At 55.2% G+C, this 25,113-nt stretch overlaps 2 protein-coding genes across 4 annotated transcripts; both read right to left on the reverse strand.

The window, feature by feature from the left end:
• Positions 1-1,153: 1,153 nt before the first annotated feature.
• Positions 1,154-8,607, reverse strand: CRYGS (crystallin gamma S). Its single transcript, XM_071566045.1, has 3 exons — positions 8,360-8,607; positions 3,274-3,516; positions 1,154-1,468 (listed from the first exon to the last, which is right to left on the reverse strand). Exons 1-3 carry the CDS (start codon positions 8,378-8,380, stop codon positions 1,196-1,198), a joined length of 537 nt encoding a protein of 178 aa, XP_071422146.1. The 5' UTR covers positions 8,381-8,607; the 3' UTR covers positions 1,154-1,195.
• On the reverse strand, positions 3,500-24,899 carry TBCCD1 (TBCC domain containing 1). Of its 3 annotated transcripts, none has more exons than XR_011698727.1 (7): positions 24,544-24,899; positions 23,534-23,683; positions 20,662-21,028; positions 17,600-17,786; positions 16,325-16,822; positions 11,089-11,342; positions 3,500-3,516 (listed from the first exon to the last, which is right to left on the reverse strand). XR_011698727.1 is itself a non-coding variant. In XM_071566042.1 (6 exons), the coding sequence occupies exons 1-6, from the start codon at positions 24,886-24,888 to the stop codon at positions 11,213-11,215; spliced, it is 1,677 nt and encodes a 558-aa protein (XP_071422143.1). In that variant the 5' UTR covers positions 24,889-24,899; the 3' UTR covers positions 10,084-11,212. The 3 variants fall into 3 exon arrangements, 1 of the variants encoding a protein (XP_071422143.1); XR_011698726.1 differs by lacking the exon at positions 3,500-3,516 and adding an exon at positions 10,084-10,611; XM_071566042.1 differs by lacking the exon at positions 3,500-3,516 and having other exon boundaries at positions 10,084-11,342.
• Between the last annotated feature and the right edge of the window lie 214 nt (positions 24,900-25,113).

Below are 25,113 nucleotides of genomic sequence, written 5' to 3' on the forward strand. Positions count from 1 at the left end.
CCCACATCCAGCCCCCACCTCCCACCCAGGGCAGCTGTCAGAGGCATTCCCTGCCTCTATCCCACATCCAGCCCACACCTCCCACCCCAGGGCAGCTGTCAGAGGCATCCCCTGCCTCTGTCCCACATCCAGCCTCCTCCCCTCTCCTGCCTCCAGCTGCCTGCCTTCATGCAGTGCTCAGGCCCAGTTCAAGCAGCTGGACCCCTTGGCTCCACCTACGAAGGACATCCTGTGCCTGACACTGGCTGCCAGGCTCTCCAGCATTCCCCATGGGGATTATGTCTGTCCCTTCTGCTCCATCTGGGATTCCTGCCTCCCATCTCCACCTTTTCCCAGTCCCACCACCCCATGCAGCAGCAGAGGGACAAGTTCCTCCAGTAACAGGACATCTCCTCCCTGCCCAGGGTCTCCAGGGGGGCAAGTGGCAGGGATGAAAACCTCATCCCTTCTCCCAGCCCACCATGGAGCAGCAGCAGAGCAGGCAGGGGCTCCCCAGGGACGTGACAGATGGAGCCACCCACAGCCAGCACTGAAAGCTGCGGCTGTGTGGGCCAGTCCAGTGAAGCAACAGGGCAAACACGGGAGCACAAGCCCCAGCTTTGGGATGGCTCTTTCCTGGAGTGGGGCAGTGGGAGGGAGGGGAGGGATGGGCTGTGTGGAAGGGAACTGCCTGAAGGGAAGTTCTGGCCAGGTGGGGGTTGGTCTCTTCTCCCAGGCACTCAGCAATAGGACAAGGGGGCACGATGGGCTCAAGCTCTGCCAGGGGAAATTGAAGTTGGAGAGCAGAAAGAAATTCTTTGCAGAGAGAGTGCTCAGGGATTGGAATGGGCTGCCCAGAGAGGGGGTGGATTCCCCATCCCTGGAGGTTTTTCAACTGAGCTTGGCCGTGGCACTGAGTGCCATGATCTGGTAAAGGGACTGGAGTTGGACCAAGGGTTGGACTTGATGATCTCGGAGGGCTTTTCCAACCCAGTCTATTGTAGGATTCCATGAAGAAGGGGAGGACAGCGGAGACAGAGACAGCAGGGACTGGCAGGGGGTGCTTTGCTCAGAGAGGGCTCAGCTCCACCCCAGCAGCCCCAGGGCAGGAAACTCGCGCGCAGATCGCGGGAATAAGGAGGGACAAGGAGGAGCTGAGCGACTCAGTTGCTTTATTGGGGGGTGTGGCAGCGCAGTCAGCGGGCTGGCTCGCTCCTCACTCGGAGATGCTTCGGAAGGACTGGACGGCGGGACTGGCCGCTCCCCACTCCACGGGCTTGCGGTATTCGCCCTTGGGCAGCACGTACTGCCGGCCCCGGTAATTGGGATGCTCGTAGAAAACCCAGACGCCCTCCAGCACCCTGCAGGCGTGCACCTCACGCATGTGCCACTCATCCATCACAGAAGGACAGTCTTCGGTGGCTTCGAACATCTGCCCGCCAAAATCGCCCTTCTCGAACACCTGGATGTGGCCCCGGCCTCCGCTTGGCTGGAAAAAAGGGAGAGGAAGTCATGGAATGCTTTGGGACAAAAAAATCATCGAGTCCAACTCCCTGTCATGGGCAGGGACACCTCTCACCAGCCCAGGTTGCTCCAAGCCCTGTCCATCCTGGCCTTGAACACCTACAGAGATGGGGCAGCCACAGCTTCTCTGGGCACCTGGAGGGAGGCACCAACAAGTCCTGGCTCGGATGGTCACCAGGGCGTGGGAGCAGAGCTGGGGCACAGTCAGGCTCAAATCAGGTCCAAACCACCGCCCAGCACATCAGGACAGGGCTGAACAGCCCATGGCAGACCCCAGGAGTTCAGAGGGGAGGCAGCTGGGGTATATTTTGACATGCAAAGGGTACAGAAGCACCGAGCCAGCACAGAGCAGCTCCAGCTGAAACCCCTCGAAGCTGCGGGCAGGGATAAGGCGACGGCAGCAGTGCCGGGATCGCCCTCCCGGGCAGGCTGGAATTCTTGAGCCACTGCGGGTGAGCATCTGGAGGGAGGGACCCACTCCCTTCGCGGCTCCCCCGGCAGCGAGGAGTTTAATGAGCTGCTGACCCCAGCCGGGCTGCGCTGCAGCAGGGCCGGTGTTTCCCACCGGGATTGGAAGCGCTGCCTTGCCCGAAGGCACCGCGGCAGCTTTCAATGTGCAGCTGCCTGGACACCCCTTCCCCCGCCCAGCCCAACCCGCTCCCTCCTTGCCGAGCTCTGCGGGGTCTCCCCCAGGCCTGGAGGGAAAGCCGGGTAGCAGGTGGATATGTAGGATAAGGCTCCCACATTTCATCCTGGTGGGGGAGGCTGTTACATCTCCCACGGGTCTTGGCTCCGTCCCTTATGCCAGATCAGTGCTCCAAAGGGGCTGGGAACCCTCCCTGTCCTGTGCACAGGGATTTAGACTCAGCTCAAACCCAGAACAGGCTCAGAGGGGTGTTAAGACTCCCAGACAGAAAAGCAAAACCCTTTCCAGCTGTGAGAGCTGCTCCATGCAGGGGGAATTCATGGCTGTGCTCCAGGTCGGCTGCACATGGATCACCAGTGTCTGTCCCACTGTCCCACAGCACCAACACACACTCCATCCCTGCTCCCAGTTTGAAAGGCTGCTTCTCCCCAGAGGTTTCCCAAAAGGATCATTCCCTCTGTTCCTTTCTCCCCACAAGTTCCTGTGCTGCAGCAGGGAGATAGATGGCACCCTGTGCTCTCCTAAGACCAGGAGACACCAGGCTGCTCCAAGCATGCCCAAGAGGGCTCCAAAGCATCCCCTCTCCCTCCTGGGCTCTCCAGGGCTGCTCCTGGGGCTGGTCTCTCCATAGCCAGCGGGGTTTGATGACACTGAGATTCAGTTCTCTGTATCAGAAAGGAATCTTGGTTTTCTAGAGAGGAACAAACCGCCCCTCAAAAAAATAATTCTCCCACAAAATCTACCTCCCTTGTCACAGGCCTTGTGCCCACCATCAGTTGGATCAGTGGGCAGCACAGCAGGGAAAAGGCAAACCTTGGGGTGACCTGCCTGGACACTGAAGTCCCTAAAGGAAGAGTCCCTAAAGGAACACTCAGACAAAACCATGCTGCTGTTCCTATGGAAACCCACCCACATCCCGAGGGATCTGCTTTTCCCCACTGCAGTCCAGAGTGGGAAAGATTTACCCTCTTCCCCTCCCCAAAGAGTTTGCCATTCCCAGAGCAGGCCTGGAGGAGCAAATCCCCTCTCCATGGGTGCCCAGGAAGGTGGGAGCCCCCCACATGCACGTGAAGCCCTCCAGACCAGAGAGATTCCAGCAGCCCTCGGGAAGAGCCGACACTCACTATCTGGATGTACTTGCAGGAGCCCAGGCGGTCGTTGAGGCCCATCCAGTGGTGGTAGTCAGGGTACTCCCCATGGGTCAGCACATACATGTTCCCAGCATAGTTTGGTCTCTCGTAGGCCACCCAGGTGCCTCCATCCACACGGATCGAGTTGCAGCGGCTCAGGTAGGTGTGGAAGTCGGGGCAGTCGCTGTCACACTCGTAGTAACGGCCCAGGAAGTTCTTGTCTTCATAGAAGGTGACCTGAAACAAGCAGGGGAAGGGAAGTGGGGAGGGTCCTCATCCCAGCATCCCTATTCCAGCCTCATCATGGCATGAAAGACCTGAAAACCCTTGACAATAACAATCATCAAGCCCAACCATGACCAGGACCAACTGCAGTCAATTCACCAGCCTGGCCCCAACACCCACTGCCACCAATGTCTTGCCTTTCCCAGCTCCTCCTCCTGTCCCAGTCCAAACCAGTGCTCCTTTGGTGAAGTTTCTGTCCTTTTTCCAGAAAAACACTATTCAAACAATTCCCTACCATCTTCTCCAGACTGGGAGTTACTAAATTACAGTCAAGGGAGCCATGAAAAGTCCATGGACTGTACAAAGCAGCATTTCTGGGGACATGGGTTAGTGGTGGCCCTGGCAGCACTGGGTTAATGGTTGAACTTGATGACCTTAGAGGGTTTTTCCAGCCTTAATGATTCCATGATTTCCTTTCTGTTGTGTTTGCAGTGAGACCTTCACTGACAAGGGGGTGGTGAGGTCTCTTTCCCTCTCCCAGGTCAAGACTTCTCTTTGTTCCTGCTCTAACAACCCACAATTTGGCTTCTCAAAACTCACTGCCAAAAGCTGGACATCACCCAAGAGAAACCAAAGGAACATTCCATGGACATGGAGGGTCCCAGAGATCTTTGGACAACCAAGGACTGAGTTTGCAGTTGGCTTGTTCTGCTGCAAGTTTGTGATACAGCTGACACGTTCCCAATCCACCCCATTTCTTTCCCAAGAGCTGTTGCTGTTCCTGTCCCAGGCTGACCCCAAAGCACTTTGCTTAGGGACATTTTATCCCTATTTGATCACCTGGTTTGAAATGATCTAAAGAGCTGGTGAGCAAATCCCATTCCTCACACCCAAGGCATCACCCACCCATCATAATTTCCTCAAAAATCCCTTCATAGGGTATTGCCAAGCCCTGGACCAGACCAGTCCTTTCTCCAGCCCCATTTTTAGGCCATCTCAGATGAAAATCATTCAAGAGCTGCTCTTTTCAATAAGAATTCCTGAACCATCATGTCTGTCCTGACACATCCCTTACTTGCTCATGACACCAGATGTTCTAGAGACACTTCTTCTGGCCACAGGGTTTTAAACACCCAGCATTCCACAATCCATTCTCCCCATGGTTTTTCCACAGCCTGAGGATTAAGATTCACCAGCACCTTTTGCTCCTGGCTGGCTGGACTTCCCTCATGGTGCTTTGGCTGCTGGTAATATCTCTGCTGTTAAAAATATCATTCATTGTCACGGTTTCAACCCCAGTCAGGGACAAGTCCCTCACTTTTTATTCTTAATCATTCATTTTGTGTTAAAAATTAAGTCAGCCACGGTTTTCCTAGAGGTGGTTGGTCAGTGTGTCCCACCAGCCTGGCCAGGTATCTGGGAGTAGGACTGATCATGACAGAGAATTAGTTTTGTGGCCTGTTTGTGGACATTTATTGGGATAATGTTATTTCCCTCACATTTTCCTCTTAATCTCCCAGTCCAAAGCAGTCAGCACAAACAAAGCAACCTCTCCCTTCTGTGCAAGCTCTTCCCACCTTCCTGCAATGGAGAGCTGGGAATTGCTACCACCTTTCCAGGAGGGAATAAAGGCTGTGAAAGGAGTGCACCCAAATGCCCAGTTCCTGTTTCCCCCCACTGCCATTCTTGGGCAGTTCAGCATGGCCAGGACCTCCTGCCATTTGCCAAATTCTGCTCCTGCCAGTTTCCAGATCCCCTGCCATTTGCCAGATCCCCTGCCATTTGCCAGATCCTCTGCCAGTTTCCAGATCCTGCTCCTGCCATTTGCCAGATCCCCTGCCATTTGCCAGATCCCCTGCCATTTGCCAGATCCCCTGCCATTTGCCAGATCCTGCTCCTGCCATTTGCCAGATCCCCTGCCATTTGCCAGATCCCCTGCCAGTTTCCAGATCCTGCTCCTGCCAGTTGCCAGATCCTGCTCCTGCCATTTTCCAGATCCCCTGCCATTTGCCAGATTCTGCTCCTGCCAGTTTCCAGATCCCCTGCCATTTGCCAGATCCTGCTCCTGCCATTTTCCAGATCCCCTGCCAGTTTCCAGATTCTGCTCCTGCCATTTGCCAGATCCTGCTCCTGCCAGTTTCCAGATCCTGCTCCTGCCAGTTTCCAGATCCTGCTCCTGCCAGTTTCCAGATCCTGCTCCTGCCATTTGCCAGATCCTGCTCCTGCCATTTGCCAGATCCCCTGCTATTTGCCAGATTCTGCTCCTGCCAGTTTCCAGATCCTGCTCCTGGGTCTTTGTCCTGAGGCATCCCCTGGAAAATCTGCCAGCCTGACCCAGAGGTAACACCAAAAGCCCTGATCCCTGAGGTCTGGCATCAGTGCCCACCAGGCAGCCTCTTCCTGGAGCCAGTGGGCAAGGAAGCCACAGCATGCCAGTGAAACCCTCTGCAGGGATCCATCTCTTCCCAGCTCAGCCATCCTCCTCCGCTGGGATGGCTGATGAGTTGTCCCCCTTTCCAATCTCATTCCCCAAGCTCTGATCCAGTCCCACCCCTGGCCATGCACTGAGTGTCCAGCATTGTTGATGAGCTCTGCCCAACATCTCTAAGACCATGGGTCTGGTCTCCAGGCAGAAGGATCCATGGAAGTTCAAGGCCAGGTTGGATGGGGCTGGGAGGAACCTGGTCTAGTGGAAGGTGGGATGATGAGCTGGGGATGGAACCGGATGGGCTTTGAGGACCCTTCCAACCCAAACCACTCTGGGACTCAATGATGTTCCTTCCCCACCCATTCTACCACAACCAAACCTGACCATGGCAAAGCCACCTTGTGTGTTCCCAGGAGGGCATTTTCCAAGAGCACACCAGAGGTGTGGCCTTTCCCACAGAACTGTGACCTTCCCAAGGGCTGCTCCCTGGTTTATTCTGGGAAGACTGAAGGAGAGGGGGAATCCTGCCCACCCATCCTCCATCATAACCCTTTGCACACACCCTCCACTCATTCCAGACCTTTCCTTCCCAGCTTTCTTCACAGATTCAGGCACAAACAGAGCAGGTTGATGTTTTCACATACAGAATAATGACAGGTGAATTAGAGACCTTCACCCACAGAATAATGACAGAATTAGAGATTTCAATTCTAGATTTGTGGGTTCTCTTCCAGGCCAATCACCTTCCTTCAGTAAAACCCTCAAGGGGCTCTGCTTACATTTAACCTCTCCCTGCCCAAATCTTGCCTTTTTGGGCTTACCTGGCTGGTACCAGATTTGCCAAAGCAGATCTTCCTTATGGGACCATAAAACTCTTACTCCCTTTGTCACCTCACCTCAGTTCACAGAATCCCAGACCATTCTGAGTTGGAAGGGACCCCCAAGGATCATCGAGTCCAACTCAAGTAAATGGCCCACACAGGGGATTGAACCCCTAACCCTGGCATTATTACAACCAAGTTTTAACCAACTGAGCACATCTCAGGGTCAGTTTATCACATATTTCTTCCCAACATCAGCTCTGTTAGAAGGAAACTCCTAAAAAAATACCTCAGAGTGCCCATTTCCTTCTCTGTGAGCAGTGACCCCTTTCCAGGGCAGAGCACTCGCCTGGGTTGTGGGAAATGGTGTTTAATTCTCTCCTTTGTGCTCTTCTTCTCCCTGGAATGTGCTAAACAAGAGCATGGCACAGAGAAATCTGAGATCCTGGACATCCTGCTGCACCTCAGCAGCACATGATCCGTGGATTCCCTGTGGCAGACTCCAAGGGGACCCAGCTTTTGGCACACTGTGCTCAAGGCTCTCCAAGGATGGAGCAGTCACAATTCCCCAGCAATTTTTATAGGCACAGGTACAAAAAGACTGTACAGAACCACCAGCACACCCTCCTTGGATCTACAGACTCACAGCCAAGCCTTGGGCCAAGATCAGAGCTGAGAGGAGCGTGGAGAAGCCGAGACTGAATCTGGATCTTCCACAGCATCGCCCAGTGCCTGCAAACCAACTCTGCCCTCACACCCTGTGGGTCTTGCAGCCCCCACAGGTTTAAAGGAATCCAACCCAAAAGCAAAACTCAGAAACCCTGCCCACAGCTTCCTAACAGGTGTTTGTCATTCCACAGGGGAAACCGGCCACCATTCCAAGGTTCTCACCCTCCTTCCCTTTCCCAGCTGCCTCTCCCTGCCCAGTCCCAACCCTGCAACAAGGTCTGTGTGACCAACCAGCTCTGCTCAACTCCAGGCTGAGGATCACAGCACCAGAGCTGGATCCCACCTGACACATCACTGCAGCTGAAGCAAAACTTCCTGGTCTACCTTTTTCTCCAGTTTAAATCCATCCCTGCCGATCCCACCGAATCCCAAGGCCGGTTCACATCCCTCAGGGAATGCTATTCCCTTTGGTGCTGTGGCCATCATTCAGGAGTCTTTCTGTTGCTCCACCATGCTAAAGGAGATGTGGCAGATGTCCCACTGGTGGTGGGAGCCAGGTTCTCCCAAGGAAGCCTTCCAGGAGACTCCGCTCTGCAAGCACAGCTTGTCACATTCCCGGCTGGCACAGCACCCTCCGCTCCCAACTCACAAGGCATCAGGTCCTGGTGATTTACAACCATTTTCAAATGCCCCCTTGCCAGTCACTGTGCTCAGCTCCATCCTCTGGCAGAGCCACACTCAGAGGAACCAGCCAAAATCTGGGAAAAGACTTGGGAGGGGCTCCCCTCCACATGAGGAGGGATTTGAGGCTTCTCCTCTTGCCCACACGCCAACAGAGCTGTCAGCAGGACACAGAAAACAAAGTTTCTCCACAACTTATCCCTTCTAAATTCTGAGCTTTTAGCCAAAATCATGACCACACTGCAAATCAACTTACCTTGGTCCCAGCTCTGGACATTTTCCTCCCCAGCCAAGCTGCCCTGTGCCGGAGGAACGTGGGGAGCTGTTACAAACAGCCAGGAGCTGAGGTGCCCTTTTTATAACGGGCTTGTTTGAAACCAGACAGCCGCTTTGTCATGAGAATGGGATCCAAAAATTGAGTCAGTGATTCTGAGGCTATAGCCCATTTCCAGAAAAGCAAACAGGATTATGGAATAAAGGAAGGCTTCGCCATCCTCCCTTTGTTACCATCTGCTGAGTCAGAACACCAAAACTCTGCCAAATGCACTCAAAACACGCAGCCCCCTGCCAAGGCTGGGAGGGCAGGGGGCAGTTTGGCTCCAGCTTGTCAAAGGAGAAGGAATCCTCCTTGGATCGAAGGGACCATCCCCATTGGTAAGGAGGGGACATGACATTTATAATATTATAATACTAATATTTTTTCTCTGCAATGAAGGATGGGGTTAAGGAATAACAAACACGTGCTCAGGGCACATGCCACAGGCTTGCAAAGCACAGCACTGCACTGGGAGCTCTCAGTGGAAACATCTGTGCAGCAAAGGGGCTGCAGGTTCTCCCAGGACACCCTCAAGCTTTATCCACAGCTCCAAACAGCACCTGCCACAGAGGGAAAGAAAGCTGTGTGGCCACACACCCCCAAAGCCAGCGATTCCACACATCCCATAGTAAAGAATGCTGCTCACATTCCTGATTTTATCTGCAGGTGTCACAAATCCAACCCCAAACTCTCCCCCCAGCACCTGAGGTGGGAGCCAAGGCGCTTTCCCTCCAGCCACGCTGCGGGTGCGGAGCGCGAGGCCGAGGGTCGCTGGCTGACACACACACACACACACCCCCGCCAGTGCACGATGAAAAACCACCTCTGCAGCTATTCAGTGCCCCAGCCCAAAGGCTTAGGGAGACAAAGGGACACGAATTTGGCACAGCAGCGCCCGAAACACGCAGCCCCTCTTTCAAATCTGTCAGGACAAGCACTCTCGCAACAGCAGCTCCGCTCAATGCGGGCAGATCCGAGAGCCCGGGGCACACATGCCCAGCAGCTGCTCCTCTTCCCATTTTAGGTGCCCCCAGCCCCCCCAGTGCTGTTGCCCTCCCTGAGGCCACTTGGATATATTCATTTTTTAACCCAAATGCTGTTTTGTGAAGATCACAGTTCAAGCACAAGCCAAGTCCTACCCATAAGTGTCATCACTTTGCACGTTCCTCCTTTAAATCTAATAAACTCACCTCACATAAATATAATAAATATAATAAAGTCACCTCACCTACCTGCCCAGGAGCCAAGGGAGACCCTCAGGAGGACTCTCAAGCTGTGCACACAGAGCACTGTGCCTTCCTCTGGCTCTCAGCTTGGAGAGCTCTTCCCAAGGCACCACCAGCTGCTGCTTCCACTCATCCATGCAGTTCCTGTCCCCGTTTCCCGAGTTTATTCAGGTGCTCAGCTCCAAGTACAGCTCCTGGAACAGGTCCCATCAGCACAGGAGAATGGTGCTTAGTCAAGCTGATATTCTTTATGGAAGGTGGGAACAGTGTCTGTATCAAAACCCTGTGCCAGGGCTGCCTTCAAACCCTTCAGCCCCAAGGCTGGCAAGAAATCAGGATTTTCTCTCACTGACTGGTTCCCATTCATTAAGGTTCAAGGTGTTGTGTCCCTCTAACCCACTGCACAGGTAACACCCCTCTCCTAGGACAGGTGCCAGCTTTATCCAAGAACTCTGGTTTATTGACACTTGTCAAAACAACACAACCACATGTACAAAAGTTCATTCCATAAAATCCCAGAGCTTACAAAAGTTCATCCCATAAAAATCCCATCACTTAAGTGCCATCTTCATATTAAATAACCCATTGGATAAAAAACAAATAAAACAAACACTTCTTTGTCACATTTATAAAACCAGTGCAGCTGGTTTGTCCCATGAAATGCAGGTGATGCCCAAGGTCCTGAATCCAGCTTTGTCCCAGGATTCCTGGGGTGCTGGATCCCTGCACACGTGGACACAACCATGAGGACAGCTCTGCAACAAGGCACAATTCAGCATCCTCCAGTGCCATCTCAGCCCCCAACAGGATAACTACAGCACATTCCTGGCAAGGCAGCAGTGAGCAGGAATCCCAAGGCAGCCAGACAGTCCAAGGCTGGGTGTTGGATCCAGCAGGTCCAGGCAGGATGGCCACAAAGTCTTAATGAGAACTGGGTTGGGAGTATTGCTGCCTGTTCCCTGAGCTCTGGAACAAAATAGGAGCAGATTTTACTCCCAACACTAGCAAAGAAAAAGGAATTCAAAGACTAAAGAAAAAATAAACCAACTTTCTAATGGTTTGAAACATGCCATGGCAGAAAGGGCCGCTCTCCAGCTCCTAAACACTTCTGCTTGGGAAGAGGCACTACAAAGTAAGAACTACCCCAAGTCTCATGGCAAGAACTACCCAAAGGCTCCCCCAGTTCTCTTTAACAAAGGTGAGGTGGGTAAATGGACATCCACACACAGAATTTCTTTGAAGGAGCAGCTATTCCAGCCAGTTTTACATTGCACTAATGCAACATGCCCATGTGCCTTTAGAGGTGTCTCCAACAGAGCAAACTTCACAACAAGGCAGGTGCTGAGGATGCAGATTTGCACTGAAAAGGGGTTTTGACAGCAAAATAAGAACTAAAACCAAACACAAGGCTATGATGAGAACATTTACTGAACAGCCTCCTACTTGTTCTCCCTCTGCCTTGGCTGTGTGCACACAAACATGGGGCAGTTCTTGCAGGCAGAGAAGAATCAGGAGGAACAGGCCTTCTGCTCATCCTTCCTTTCCTTGTGGGCTGAGGAATGGGGGGTTATCCTGCTGCCTGCTTGGGGCCCGTGGCAGGGGGGATCAGGCTGTCCAGCTGCTGCCGGTTCCCCGTCTGCACCAGCCACTCGTAGAACTTGTCTTCCACCAACATCTGGAACCTTCTCCTCTGATCCCTGAAACCAAAACACCAACAGGGAAGTGTGGAAAAACCACATTTATTTACTACATTATACTTCTGCCTCACCTTCACTACCCAAACAAGCCTCCAGATATTTCAGGAAGAGCCTGGCTTGGCTCCTGAACCATCCTGAGCAAGGAGAGAATGTTTTCACCAAGAGAATATGGTGATAATGAACCCCAAAGGCAGAACTTGGTGGAGTGTGAGAAGCCACAAAAACCTCCCCATGCCACCAGCACAACCAGCCAGCTCCACTGGGCTGCCTCCACTTTCCTCTCAGAGCACAGATTAAATACTGTGCCTCAAAAGGGAGAAAACAAACAACAGCAACCAGTGTTTGAGCACTGAGGACTCCAAATTCTGTCCTGACAGCACCTGGAAGAGAGAGGATGGAGATCTGGGGGAAAATGTACCTATAAACCCTCCTCAAATAATTCCTGCTGCTGGTAATTAACTTTTGGGGTGGTTTTGACAAGCCCAACAGTAACAGAGTGTTCCACAGCCCAGGCTCTCTGGCACTGCTCAGATGCCCAAGAGTATCTCCAGAACAGCATCCCAGCCCTCTGGGATCAGCTCACCCCTGGAATTTCTTAAGCCAAAGGTGGTACAGGTGTTAAGCAGGCCTTGCTGGACTTTTTCTATGAGTTTACACAATTTCTTTCTGAACACCAATAAAACATGACCATTTTTCAATATTCTGGAGGTTTTCTGTGGGTTTGCTTTGAACCCATTCCTAAGCTGATGTGCTGATCCCATCCTGTACTGGGAAAAGCAAGAAACCACCTCCAGAGGAGGCCACCAAGATGATTAAAAGGATGGAGCAGCTCTGCTGCAAGGAAAGGCTGGGAGAATTGGGATTGTTCATCCTGGGGAAGCTTCAGGGTGACCTAATTGTTTCCTTTCAGCACCTGAAGGAGCTGACAAGAACATGGAGACTATTTCCAAGGGCCTGGAGTGACAGGACAAGAGGGAATGTTTTCCCACTGTTAGAGGGCAGGGATAGATGGGATATAGGGAAGGAATTTTTGGCTGGGAGGGTGGGCAGGCCCTGGCAAAGGTTGCCCAGGGAAGCTGTGGCTGCCCCATCCCTGGGAGTGTCCAAAGCCAGGTTGGACAGGGCTTGGAGCACCCTGGGCTGGTGGAAGGTGTCCCTGCCTGTGGCAGGGGGTGGAACCTGGTTGGATTTATAAGGTCCCTTCCAATCCAGGCCATTCCATGATTCTACTCCTTTATGTCCTCCATGTACCCACCCCCTTCCCAAGTCAAAGGCTGCTCTTTGCACAGATCCCATTTGAGCCATTCCCTAAAAAACAGGGTTCTGGGACAGAAACTAACCCAAATTCCTCCCCAGCAAACACAAAGGCAGCCACTTCTTCCTTCCCTTACGGATTTATCTTCTCCAAGTGCTTTTTCTCTACCTTGATCTGCTACTGACCCTGAAAGACTTTCTGTCTGATACGCTCAGAAATGAATAAACAGGATTTTATGCTTTTGCAAGTTGCTCCTCAAGCTGTCTTACTGCTCCTGTCTTACGGGGGTTTTACTTTCAGCCTGGCAGGATTTACATTCTTTTCTTGCCCCACTTTCCTCATTCAGACAACTTCAACTTCTTGAAAGACGTCTTCTTAGCCCCAGCATTCTCTTTCACCTCCCCACTCAAGCACAGCGGCTTTCTCCTTTCTACAAGCCTGATATCCTGCTTGCTCTAAGCTTCCTGCTTGTCTCCCTGGTTGTTTCCCTGCCTGCAAGAGACAAAGAGACATTTTCCACTGTCAGCTGTCCAGTTTCTTTTCAACAAGCTTCTCAACTTGCCACAGTTTTCACCCTTTTATGGAATAAGCCACTCCAGGAGTCAGCTCTTGCCTCCTGAGACAGGATGGCAAATCTAAGCACATCATCCTTATTTTCTCATATTTCTTTACCAGGAAGGTTCTGACAGGCCAAATACCTTCCCAAAACCCTGGGGTGGGATCAGCAGCCCTGGGAGGACAAGGGCTGGAGGGGAGAGCACCTTGGATGAGCTGATGGACACAAGGGATGACTCCACTCTCTTTGCTCTCTGCTGCTCTTGCTGACTCAGGGCTGGGAGTTTTGAAGGGTTTTACATCTCTGGGTCACAACTGCCCTGCCACCCTCCTCCTGTAGCAAAATCCTGCCCCAGAATCCTTCCTCTCTCCCAGTCTAGAGCTCTCTCAAACTGCCCACCCCTCCCTGCTCTGCAGAGGCACCTGCATTTCAGAAAGGAACACGGGAAGTGGAGGGAGCTCCTCTAAACCCAGGAACCACCAAATGGGCCAGAATTCCCCAGCCAGCCACAAGAGGAAGTGTTTGCCACAAAGGGATGCTTTCCTATTCCATGTTTCCCACAGGATAAACCCCTCCTAGATCTCTGCTTTCAGCACCCAGTTACACCCTGTTACCAGAGCACAGAATGGAAGGAAAATCTACACAGCTTAAGCTCGGCTTAGGGAACAAAACTTGTTCTTATAAAGTCTTTATAAATGGATGTTTGAAATGGGGTTTTTAACCCCAAAATGTGCTTGCCAAGGAAGCTGGTAGAGGATTCCATGGGATCTGCTCAAGTGAACTTTCAAAGCTCCTGTCCCTGGAGTGATTTTCTGCAATGATCCACAGGCACGTTCCCAGCTCACCTCAACAAGGGATGGGACAGTGATCTAGAGCCTCAATCCCATGGGAAAGGATGGACTGGGAGGGACCCCAGGCAGCTGCAGGCCAGTACTGGCCGAGCTGTGGTTCAGGGCACACACCCAGCCCTCGCCCCCAGCACTGGCAGCACAACAGAGACACTGGGCAGCACCCAGAGTCATAAACTCTCACTGCCAGGGTGGATCCCTCACCTCAGCCCTCAGCAGGGTCTAGGAATGCTTTCCCTGGAGTCTCACAAGCTGGGAAAATGCAGCCATGAGAAAGCACCTCCTTTAGAGCAGCGTGGGGTGAGGGAGGGGACTCTCCCCCTTCATTCTACTCAGTGAGACCCCCCCCTGCAGTGCTGCCCCACCCCTGGGGTCCCAACAGAACAAGGGTGTGGAGCTGCTGGAACTGGGTCTGAGGAGACAACAGAGATGCTCTGAGGGCTGGAGCCCCTCTGCTCTGGAGACAGGCTGGGAATGCTGGGGGTGTTCAGCCTGGAAAAGAGAAGGCTCCAGGGAGATCTGAGAGCCCCTACCAGAGCCTGAAGGGGCTCCAAGAGAGCTGAACCCTTTGGACTTTGGATAAAGGCCTGGAGTGACAGGACAAGAGGCAGCGCTTCCCACTGCCAGAGGGCAGGGTTAGATGGGATATTGGAAGAAACCCTTCCCCGTGAGGGTGGGCAGGCCCTGGCCCAGGTTGCCCAGAGAAGCTGTGGCTGCCCCATCCCTGGGAGTGTCCAAGGCCAGGCTGGACAGGGCTTGGAGCAACCTGGTCTAGTGGAAGGGGGTGGAATATGGTGGGCTTTGAGGTCCCTTCCAATCCAAACCATTCTAGAATTCCATGACTCAGAGCCACAACTGTGAGAGCTGCCCTTCTCCCTTTCCCAACCAGGATGCCGGGATGGCTAATTACTAACGCCTCAGAACCAGCCATGGCTGAGCCGCCCCACCCCACCCTTGGGGCATTTTTCTGGCCCCACATCAAACAGCCCCTGTGTGTGTGTGTGTGTGTCTGTGAGTGAGTCTGTGTGCGTGTGTGTGTGCCTGTGCATGTGTGTGTGTGTGTCTCTGTGTCTCTGACTGTGTGTCTGTGTGTGTCTGTGTGTGTGTGCCTGTGCGTGGGCGCCTGTGCACGTGTGGGCGTCTGTGCACGTGTGGGCGTCTGTGCACGTGTGGGCGTCTGTCTCTCTGTGCGTCTGTGTGTGTGTGTGTGTGTGTGTCTGTCTCTCTGTGCGTCTGTGTGTGTGTGTGTGTGTCTGTGTCTCTGTGTGTCTCTGTGTGTGTGTCTCTCTGTGTGTTTCTCTCTGTGTATGTCTCTGTGTGTGTGTGTCTCTCTTGTGTATGTCTCTCTCTCTGTGTATGTCTCTGTGTGTGTCTCTGTGTGTATGTCTGTGTGTGTCTCTCTCTCTGTGTGTCTGTGTCTCTCTCTCTCTCTCTGTGTCTCTCTCTCTCTCTGTCTCTCTCTCTCTCTGTGTCTCTCTCTCTCTCTGTGTGTGTGTCTCTCTCTCTGTGTGTCTCTCTCTCTCTCTGTGTCTCTCTCTCTCTCTGTGTGTGTGTCTCTCTCTCTCTCTCTGTGTCTCTCTCTCTCTCTCTGTGTCTCTCTCTCTCTCTGTGTCTCTCTCTCTCTCTGTGTGTGTGTCTCTCTCTCTGTGTGTCTCTCTCTCTCTCTGTGTCTCTCTCTCTCTCTGTGTGTGTGTCTCTCTCTCTCTGTGTCTCTCTCTCTCTCTCTGTGTCTCTCTCTCTCTCTGTGTCTCTCTCTCTGTGTCTCTCTCTCTCTCTCTCTCTGTGTCTCTCTCTCTCTCTCTCTCTGTGTCTCTCTGTCTCTCTCTCTCTGTGTCTCTCTGTCTCTCTCTCTCTGTGTGTGTCTCTCTCTCTCTCTGTGTCTCTCTCTCTCTCTGTGTCTCTCTCTCTCTCTGTGTCTCTCTCTCTCTCTGTGTGTCTCTCTCTCTCTCTGTGTCTCTCTCTCTCTCTGTGTCTCTCTCTCTCTCTGTGTGTGTGTCTCTCTCTCTCTGTGTCTCTCTCTCTCTCTGTGTGTCTCTCTCTCTCTGTGTGTGTGTCTCTCTCTCTCTCTGTGTGTGTCTCTCTCTCTCTCTGTGTCTCTCTCTCTCTCTCTCTCTGTGTGTCTCTGTCTCTCTCTCCGTCTCTCTCTCTGTCTCTCTCTCTCTCTCTCTGTGTCTCTCTCTCTCTCTCTCTGTGTCTCTCTCTCTCTGTCTCTGTCTCTCTGTGTCTCTCTCTGTGTCTCTCTCTGTCTCTCTCTGTCTCTCTCTGTCTCTCTCTGTCTCTCTCTGTCTCTCTCTCTCTGTGTCTGGCTGAGCTCAGCACTCACCTGGTCAGCGCCGCCTCCTTGACCCCACGCTGCCACAGCTGCACCTCGTGCTCCCGCCGGCTCAGCGCGTCCTGGTACTCTGGCGGGAGCCCCCCCGGCGTCTCCTTCGTGTCTCCTTCCATCTCAAAGGGCACCACGAAGGCGTACAGGTCCGAGGGGGGCAGGAGGCGGAACACGCTCGTGTCCCCGCTGTCCTTGCACATCAGCATGGGGCTGTCCCAGTAGTTGGGCAGAGTGGCCAAGCCCACGTGGGCCATGTGGTCCTCCAGCATGGGGTAATGGGTGTGGAAAGGGGCAAAGCTCACGGCCTGGTTGCCTGAGAGGATGAGGGGCTGCGTCGGGGTGAGGGTGTAGAAGGTACAGCCGGTGGTGGAGGAGAGGGACAAGCGATGGCAAACCACCATGACCTTGACGTTGTCGCAGCTCTGCACGTGCACAGATGTCTCCACAGGGCCCAGGACAAACGTGCTGTTCCGGCACTTCTCGATGGTCACAGATCTGTCAAAGAGTCACAGAACAGTCAGGGTTGGAAGGGACCTCTGGAGCAGGTGATGCAGGAACCAGGTGGGTTTGGGATGACTCCAGACAGGGAGACTCCACACCCTCCCTGGGCAGCTGCTTCAGTGCTCTGCCACCCTCAAGGGAAGGAAGTTCTTCCCCATGTTGAGGTGGAACTTGTTTTGGCTCAGTTTATGGCCAATGCTACTTATCCTGTTGCTGGGCACCACTGGGAAGAGTGTGGCACCATCCTGACACCTGCCTTGGGGGTGTTTAAATGGATTCATGGGATCCAATCTCAGATGGGATATTGGTATGGATCAATGAAATTGATGAGATCCCCTATCAGATGAGATATTTGTATGATATTTGAGGTATTTGTACAGACCAATGAGATATTTGTATGCTGTTGAGATCCCCTCTTAGAGGAGGGTATTTGTATGGATTAATGAGATATGTGTATGGACTGATGAGATCCCCTCTCAGACTTCTCCAGACTAACCAGCCCCAGCTCCCTCAGTCTCTCCTGATCACAGAGGTGCTCCAGGCCCTTCAGCATCTCTGTGGCCTCCACTGGCCCCTCTCCTCGCCCTTCTTGTCCTGAGGAGCTCAGAGCTGGGCCCAGCACTGCAGATCTGCCTCCTGGGGCTGAGCAGAAAGGCAGGATTCCCTCCCTGACCTGCTGGCAAAGCTCTTCCTGATGCCCCCCAGATCCCACTGTCCCTCCTGGCCTGGTCAACCAAGGCTTCAGCTGCATTCCAGGAGAACCAAACTCACCGGAGAGGGGACAGGAGATAGATGAAGGACTCGTTGCAGCGATGGATTCTCACGTGAGCCCCCACCAAGGTGTCTGAGCTCTTGGCCAGGGTCTGCTTGTACACCTGGCTCATGATCACCATGGGGGATACCTCGGGCACCACACGGGGACTGCAGGCAATCTTGGCTCTTCTGGTTGATCCTTCCACTGCAAAACAAAGATCACAAAACTTCACTGCCCAGGAATCTCTCAGGACAACAAACAGTCCCAAGGATGGTACTTCCAACACCCCTCACACCACCCTCAACCACCACTGGGCAGGTCAGCAGCACTGAGAAACTCCTGAAATTGGGAGACACTGGAAGATCCAAGCACTTCAAGATCACTTGGGAGCAGCCAAAGCCCCCCACAAGCTCCAGCCAGCCCTAAGCAAGACATCTCCACTTCCAGAAGTCTGTTCCTGACCACAAGACCCAGCCTGGCAGAAGATCCTGAGGGCAGGTTTAAGCAGGAACTGTGTGTTTTAAAACAGTGAAATGCTCCCTCTAGAGCACAATCCTGGAGCTCTTCCCTGTGCTCCCTAATCCACTGATCCCCCTGGGATCCTGCAGCCAGAGCAACAAAACACTGAGTCCATTCCTTTTCCCTGTGGTGGCTCCACTGCCATGTCCCTGCAGGAATGAGGCTGGACTGGAGAGCAGGAAGACCGGCCCAGGTCCCACCCCAGTGCCAGATGCCAGGGCAGCAGGAGGAGCTGAGTGCCTCTTTCTAGGGGTCTCCTACATTTCTATTGAGTTTTCTGTATTTCTACATTTATTTCTATAATTCTACATTTTTATGCTTTTATTTTCCTATTTCTCCGTACATTTCTGTATTTCTCATATTCAAATTTCCCCTCATATTCCAATTTTTCCACATATCTGTATTTCCATTTCCCCACACATTTCCATATTTCCACACATTCCTATTTTCCCATTTCCCCACACGCTCCCACATTCCCATTTCCCTGTACATTCCCATATCCCTATTTGCCCCCACATTCCCACATCTCCATTTCCCCACATGTTCCCACACTCCCATTTCCCCACACACTTCCACATTCCCCTTTCCCCACACATTCCCACATTCCCATTTCACATGTCCCCACATTCCCACTTCCCCATACAATCCCATTTCCCCATTTTCCCACACAATCCCATATTCCCACACAGTCCTATATCCCCATTTCCCCCCACATTCCCACACTCCCCGTTTCCCCACACGCTCCCACATTCCCATTTCCCTGTACATTCCCATATCCCTATTTGCCCCCACACTCCCATGTCCCCATTTCCCCACACATTCCCACATCCCCATTTCCCCCACACTCCCATATGCCCACTTCCCTGTACATTCCCACACCCCCATTTCCCCCCCACTCCCCATCCCCATTTTCCCCCCATTACCACACCCCCCATCCCCATTTCCCCCCCACACTCCCCCATCCCCATTTCCCCCCCACACTCCCCCATCCCCATTTCCCCCCACACTCCCCCATCCCCATTTCCCCCCACAGTCCCATATGCCCATTTCCCCCCACACTCCCCCATCCCCATTTCCCCCCACACTCCCCCATCCCCATTTCCCCCCCACACTCCCCCATCCCCATTTCCCCCCCACAATCCCCCATCCCCATTTCCCCCCCACAATCCCCCATCCCCATTTCCCCCCCATTACCACACCCCTCCATCCCCATTTCCCCCACAGTCCCATACGCCCATTTCCCCCCACAATCCCCCATCCCCATTTCCCCCCCACACTCCCCCATCCCCATTTCCCCCCCACACTCCCCCATCCCCATTTCTCCCCCACACGCACCCATTTCCCCATACATTCCCCCATTCCCATTTCCCCACACATTCCCATATTCCCATTTCCCCCACACTACCCCATCCCCATTTCCCCCCCACACTCGCCCATTCCCATTTCCCCCCACGCTCCCCCATCCCCATTTCCCCATACATTCCCCCAGCCCATTTCCCCCCCCGTCCCATCCCCATTTCCCCACACATTCCCATATTCCCATTTCCCCCCACACTCCCCCACCCTCATTTCCTCCCCACTCCCCCATCCCCATTTCCCCCACACTCCCCCATCCCCATTTCCCTGTACATTCCCACACCCCCATTCCCCCCCCACTCCCCCATCCCCATTTCCCGCCCATATTCCCACATCCCCATTTCCCCCCCATTCCCACACCCCATTTCCCCCCACTCCCCCATCCCCATTTCCCCCCCATTCCCAAACCCCCATTTCCCCCCCATTCCCAAACCCCCATTTCCCCACACATTCCCATATCCTCATTTCCTCCCCACTCCCCCATACCCATTTCCCCCACACTCCCTCATCCCCATTTCCCTGTACATTCCCACACCCCCATCCCCATTTCCCGCCCACATTCCCACATCCCCATTTCCCCCCCATTCCCACACCCCATTTCCCCCACACTCCCCCATCCCCATTTCCCCCCACTCCCCCATCCCCATTTCCCCCTCACACTCCCCCATCCCCATTTCCCCCCCATTCCCAAACCCCCATTTCCCCCCCCACTCCCCCATCCCCATTTCCCCCACACTGCCACATCCCCATTTCCCCCCACTCCCCCATCCCCATTTCCCCCACACTGCCACATCCCCATTTCCCCCCACTCCCCCATCCCCATTTCCCCCACACTGCCACATCCCCATTTCCCCCCACTCCCCCATCCCCATTTCCCCCACACTGCCACATCCCCATTTCCCTGTACATTCCCACACCCCCATTTCCCCCCCCACTCCCCCATCCCCATTTCCCCCCCACTCCCCCATCCCCATTTCCCCCCCACTCCCCCATCCCCATTTCCCCCCACTCCCCCATCCCCATTTCCCCCACACTCCCACCATATGCCCATTTCCCCCTCACACTCCCCCATCCCCATTTCCCCCCCATTCCCAAACCCCCATTTCCCCCCCCCACTCCCCCATTCCCACACCCCCATTTCCCCCCACTCCCCCATTTCCCCCCACTCCCCCATCCCCACTCCAGCAGTGTCTCTCAGCCCCACCTTGCTGTGCCCAGGCCAGTTTCCTGCCAGCCCTGAGGCAGGCAGTCATTCCCAAGGGATTGGCGGTGAGGCAGGAGCGGATCCAGCTCTCCAGCCTGGGCAGGGAGAAGGCTCTGGCTGCCCTGCAGAAGCCGTTGTGGGGGTGGCAGGGCGGCCACAGGGCCAGCTGGTGGAGGGGCAGCACGGCCCTGGCGCTGCCCACGCAGCCCTCCAGCAGCAGGCTGAGGGCCCCCAGCGCCTCCACGGACACCAGGCTGCTCTGCACACTGTGCGACGAGGCCGAGAGCTGCTCCGGCTCCAGCAGCAGCTCCAGCATGTCCAGCAGGTGGCTCTGCACGAAGGTTTGGTGCTCCTGGTCATTCCAGTTCTGGAGGGCAGGAAAACACACATGGCAGGTGAGTGGTGCCAGGTGGGAAGCTCCATGGGCATGGCATAATGAATATTTGGCTGGAATTCCTCTAAAAGAGGGAAAATGTGTCAAACGTGGTGCTCATTCCTGCTGCTCTGCTCTGCCAAACCACACAGAGCCACCATGCCCCAAAAATTCAAAAAAACCAACTGGGGGTTGGTCTCTTCTCCCAGGCACTCAGCAATAGGACAAGGGGGCACGATGGGCTCAAGCTCTGCCAGGGGAAACTGAAGTTGGAGAGCAGAAAGAAATTCTTTGCAGAGAGAGTGCTCAGGGATTGGAATGGGCTGCCCAGAGAGGGGGTGGATTCCCCATCCCTGGAGGTTTTTCAGCTGAGCTTGGCCATGGCACTGAGTGCCATGATCTGGTAAAGGGACTGGAGTTGGACCAAGGGTTGGACTTGATGATCTCGGAGGTCTTTTCCAACCCAAGTGATTCTATGAGTCTGTGATTCAATGGATGTGGCACTGAGTGAGAATCCACCATGTCTTGATCCAACCCTACTGTGATCACCAGCCCAGGGCACTCTGTGCCCTGGGCTGGTGATCACAGTGGGGTTGGACCAAGGGTTGGACTTGCTGATCTCTGAGGTCTTTTCCAACCCAATCCATTCTATGATTCTCTGATTCAAGGATCTCCCCAGGTCATGCCGTGCCATCTGGGGACTTGTTCTTGTTTGGGTGCTCTGTGGCCTCTGCCCCTCGATCTGCAGCGACGTCAGCCTGTTCTTGGAAAAGCTGGGAGAATATGAGGCTGCTGCTGGGCGAGGTGTTGGGTTCAGGGCAGGGGGCAGCTGGAAATCTGGGGAAGCCAAACTCCTCCTTGAGGTGCCAGCAGCAGGGCAGTGGCACCAGCAGGTCGGGACCCAGCACTGTGGTTTGATGGGAGCACAAGTGCTGTGGGGAGAGGCTGAGGGAGCTGGGGGTGTTCAGCCTGGAGAAGAGGAGGCTCAGAGGTGACCTCAGCACTGTCTGGAACTGCCTGAAGGGAAGTTCTGGCCAGCTGGGGGTTGGTCTCTTCTCCCAGGCACTCAGCAATAGGACAAGGGGGCACGATGGGCTCAAGCTCTGCCAGGGGAAATTGAAGTTGGAGAGCAGGAAAAAATTCTTTGCAGAGAGAGTGCTCAGGGATTGGAATGGGCTGCCCAGAGAGGGGGTGGATTCCCCATCCCTGGAGGTTTTTCAGCTGAGCTTGGCCGTGGCACTGAGTGCCATGATCTGGTAAAGGGACTGGAGTTGGACCAAGGGTTGGACTTGATGATCTCAGAGGTCTTTTCCAACCCAATCCATTCTCTGATTCAATGGATGTGGCACTGAGTGAGAATCCACCACATCTTGATCCAACCCCACTGTGATCACCAGCCCAGGGCACTCAGTGCCCTGGGCTGGTGATCACAGTGGGGTTGGATCAAGGGTTGGACTTGCTGATCTCGGAGGGCTTTTCCAACCCAATCCATTCTTTGATTTTATTCTCAGTCAAGTAGCAAATATTTAATTCCAGAGAGCAGCAACAGGTTCTCCTCAAATCCCACCCAAGTCCAGGCTGGCACTGGAAGGGAGGGAACAAATCAACTACTGACAGGCAAGGTCTTGGAGCTACTCCATTGGAAAATCCCAGCTGTGCAAGGCTGCCAGGATAAAAGTGTCACCTTCCAGGGTGAAAAACTGAGAGCCATTTCTCCAATAAACCAAAGGGCCTCTCAAAGAATCATCAGTTCAAACCCTAAAGGGCTCCAGCTCAGGAAAAAGCAGGAGGCTGGAATTCTGGCACAAGATTTGCTGAAGGAACACACAGCTGTGATCACAGCTCGTCCTCACCATCATTTGTTCCTGGATAAAACTGCCCAGCTCCTCTTTTGAATGATTCCAGCTTGTCCCAACTACATTCCTCCAGCTCACAGCAGCACATCCATGCCAGAATTCCAGAGGCTGCCAACTGCAACTCACTCTCACTCACAGGACACATCCAGTTGACTCCTTCCTAAACATCTGGGAGTGTTTTAAAAGCAAACGGTATTTCCAAGTGGTTGATCTCCAGATGAACAACCAACTCCCTTCCCTGAAACAAACTTCAGGTCAGGGAGCACCCTGGGATCCAACATTTCCACTGGATCATGGGAAAACAACCATGAACACGAGCAAAGTTTCCTCCTTGAATAATGGAATAAGCAAAGGGGTTGTTGCTTCTTAAAAGGAGAATTACCAAGACTCAGAGGGAATTTTCATTTGGCTTTGAACTCCAGGAAAGCCCCAGGGAAAAACTCCAAAAAGCTTTTTATAACCTGCAGGGAATACACCAAATGCTTCCTTTACCACTGAACAGGAAATCTGTGCTGAGACCCCTTGGCCCAGACCGAGCCCCCCAGGACCCTCCCCAGGACCCACCCCAGGCCCCTCCCCACGCCCCTCGGGGCCATTCCCTCGGGAAGAGCCGCCCCCTGGAGGATCCCAGAGGCCGCAGTACCTTGTTCCCACCGGCGGCTTTGCCGGGCAGGTCGGCGGGCCCGGCCCGGGCACTTGGCCACTCGTCCCCGAGCAGGGAGCGGCGCAGGGACACCCTGTGGAGCTGCTGCACCAGCAGGAACAGCAGGAACTGCAGCGTGTCCACGGAGAGCTGGGCAGCGGGAGAGGGGGGAGGTCAGGCCGGGCTGGGCCCTCCCTGCCTCAGGTCAGCTCTGGGCCCTCCCTGCCTTGGGCCAGCTCTGGGCTCTCCCTGCCTTAGGCCAGCTCTGGGCTCTCCCTGCCTTAGGCCAGCTCTGGGCTCTCCCTGCCTTAGGCCAGCTCTGGGCTCTCCCTGCCTAGGGCCAGCTCTGAGCTCCCCCTGCCTCAGGCCAGCTCTGGGCTCTCCCCCTGCCTTAGGCCAGCTCTGGGCTCCCCCCCTGCCTCAGGCCAGCTCTGGGCTCCCCCTGCCTTAGGCCGGACGGGGGACTCCTTGCCTTGGGCCAGCTCTGGGCTCCCCCCCTGCCTCAGGCCAGCTCTGGGCTCCCCCCCTGCCTCGGGCCAGCTCTGGGCTCCCCCCCTGCCTCGGGCCAGCTCTGGGCTCCCCCCCTGCCTCGGGCCAGCTCTGGGCTCCCCCCCTGCCTCAGGCCAGCTCTGGGCTCCCCCCCTGCCTCAGGCCAGCTCTGGGCTCCCCCCCTGCCTCAGGCCAGCTCTGGGCTCTCCCCGCCTTAGGCCGGGCTGGGCTCCCCCCGCCTTAGGCCAGCTCTGGGCTCCCCCCCTGCCTCGGGCCAGCTCGGGGCTCCCCCCCTGCCTCGGGCCAGCTCGGGGCTCCCCCCCTGCCTCGGGCCAGCTCGGGGCTCCCCCCCTGCCTCGGGCCAGCTCGGGGCTCCCCCCCTGCCTCGGGCCAGCTCGGGGCTCCCCCCCTGCCTCGGGCCAGCTCGGGGCTCCCCCCCTGCCTCGGGCCAGCTCTGGGCTCCCCCCCTGCCTCGGGCCAGCTCTGGGCTCCCCCTGCCTTAGGCCGGGCTGGGCTCTTGCCTTGCTCCGCTCCCGCTCCAGCTCCTCGGCGCTGGCACAGGCCGCCTCTGTCTCGGCCCAGCGGAGGCGGCGCGCCGGGTCGGGACTGAGGATGCCGCGGAAGAGCTCAAAGTAGAGCCAGGCGAGGTCGCGGCCGAGCTGCAGCTTCCCACAGGCGATGTGCCGCCAGCGGGGCCAGCGCAGCCGCGGGAAGCAGCCCTGGGCCGCCCGCGCTCGGGCATAAGCGGCGGCCTTGCGCAGGTAGTGCGGGGTGAGGCGGGCGGGCGGCGGGGCCGGCAGAGCCCCCACCAGAAACGGCTCCGTGCGCACCCACAGCCGCACCGGCCCCGCCGCCTCCGCCGCCATCGCCGCCGCCACTTCCGGGTTCCACCGCGGGCACCACCGAGACGGGCCGTTCCCTCCCACCTCGGAGCCGCCGCTCATTGGTCGAGCCCGCCAGCGGGGGGCGTGGCCGACAGGCGCGCTCGGTGATTGGCCGCGCGGAGGGAAGTGGCAGCGGCCGGGGCGGGCCCGGCGGGCCCGGCGGCGACGCTCCGGTCGGCGATTGGCCGGCGGCGGTGAAGTGTGAGC

The sequence above is a fragment of the Pithys albifrons genome, chromosome 11 (genome assembly GCF_047495875.1).
Source record: "Pithys albifrons albifrons isolate INPA30051 chromosome 11, PitAlb_v1, whole genome shotgun sequence".
NCBI classification, from domain to species: Eukaryota; Metazoa; Chordata; class Aves; order Passeriformes; family Thamnophilidae; genus Pithys; species Pithys albifrons.

What these genes read in the sequence shown, in the direction of transcription:
- TBCCD1 (XM_071566042.1), bottom strand. Translation starts at nt 24,888, where the DNA reads ATGGCGGCGGAGGCGGCGGGGCCGGTGCGGCTGTGGGTGCGCACGGAG. An exon ending in TGGAGCGGGAGCGGAGCAAG is followed by an intron (nt 23,684 to 24,543) that starts GCAAGAGCCCAG and finishes CCCGCTGCCCAG; the next exon opens with CTCTCCGTGGACACGCTGCA. An exon ending in ACTGGCCTGGGCACAGCAAG is followed by an intron (nt 17,787 to 20,661) that starts GTGGGGCTGAGA and finishes TTTGTTTTGCAG; the next exon opens with TGGAAGGATCAACCAGAAGA.
- CRYGS (XM_071566045.1), bottom strand. Translation starts at nt 8,380, where the DNA reads ATGTCCAGAGCTGGGACCAAG. An exon ending in TGTCCAGAGCTGGGACCAAG is followed by an intron (nt 3,517 to 8,359) that starts GTAAGTTGATTT and finishes TGCTTGTTTCAG; the next exon opens with GTCACCTTCTATGAAGACAA. An exon ending in CCTGCAAGTACATCCAGATA is followed by an intron (nt 1,469 to 3,273) that starts GTGAGTGTCGGC and finishes CCTTTTTTCCAG; the next exon opens with CCAAGCGGAGGCCGGGGCCA.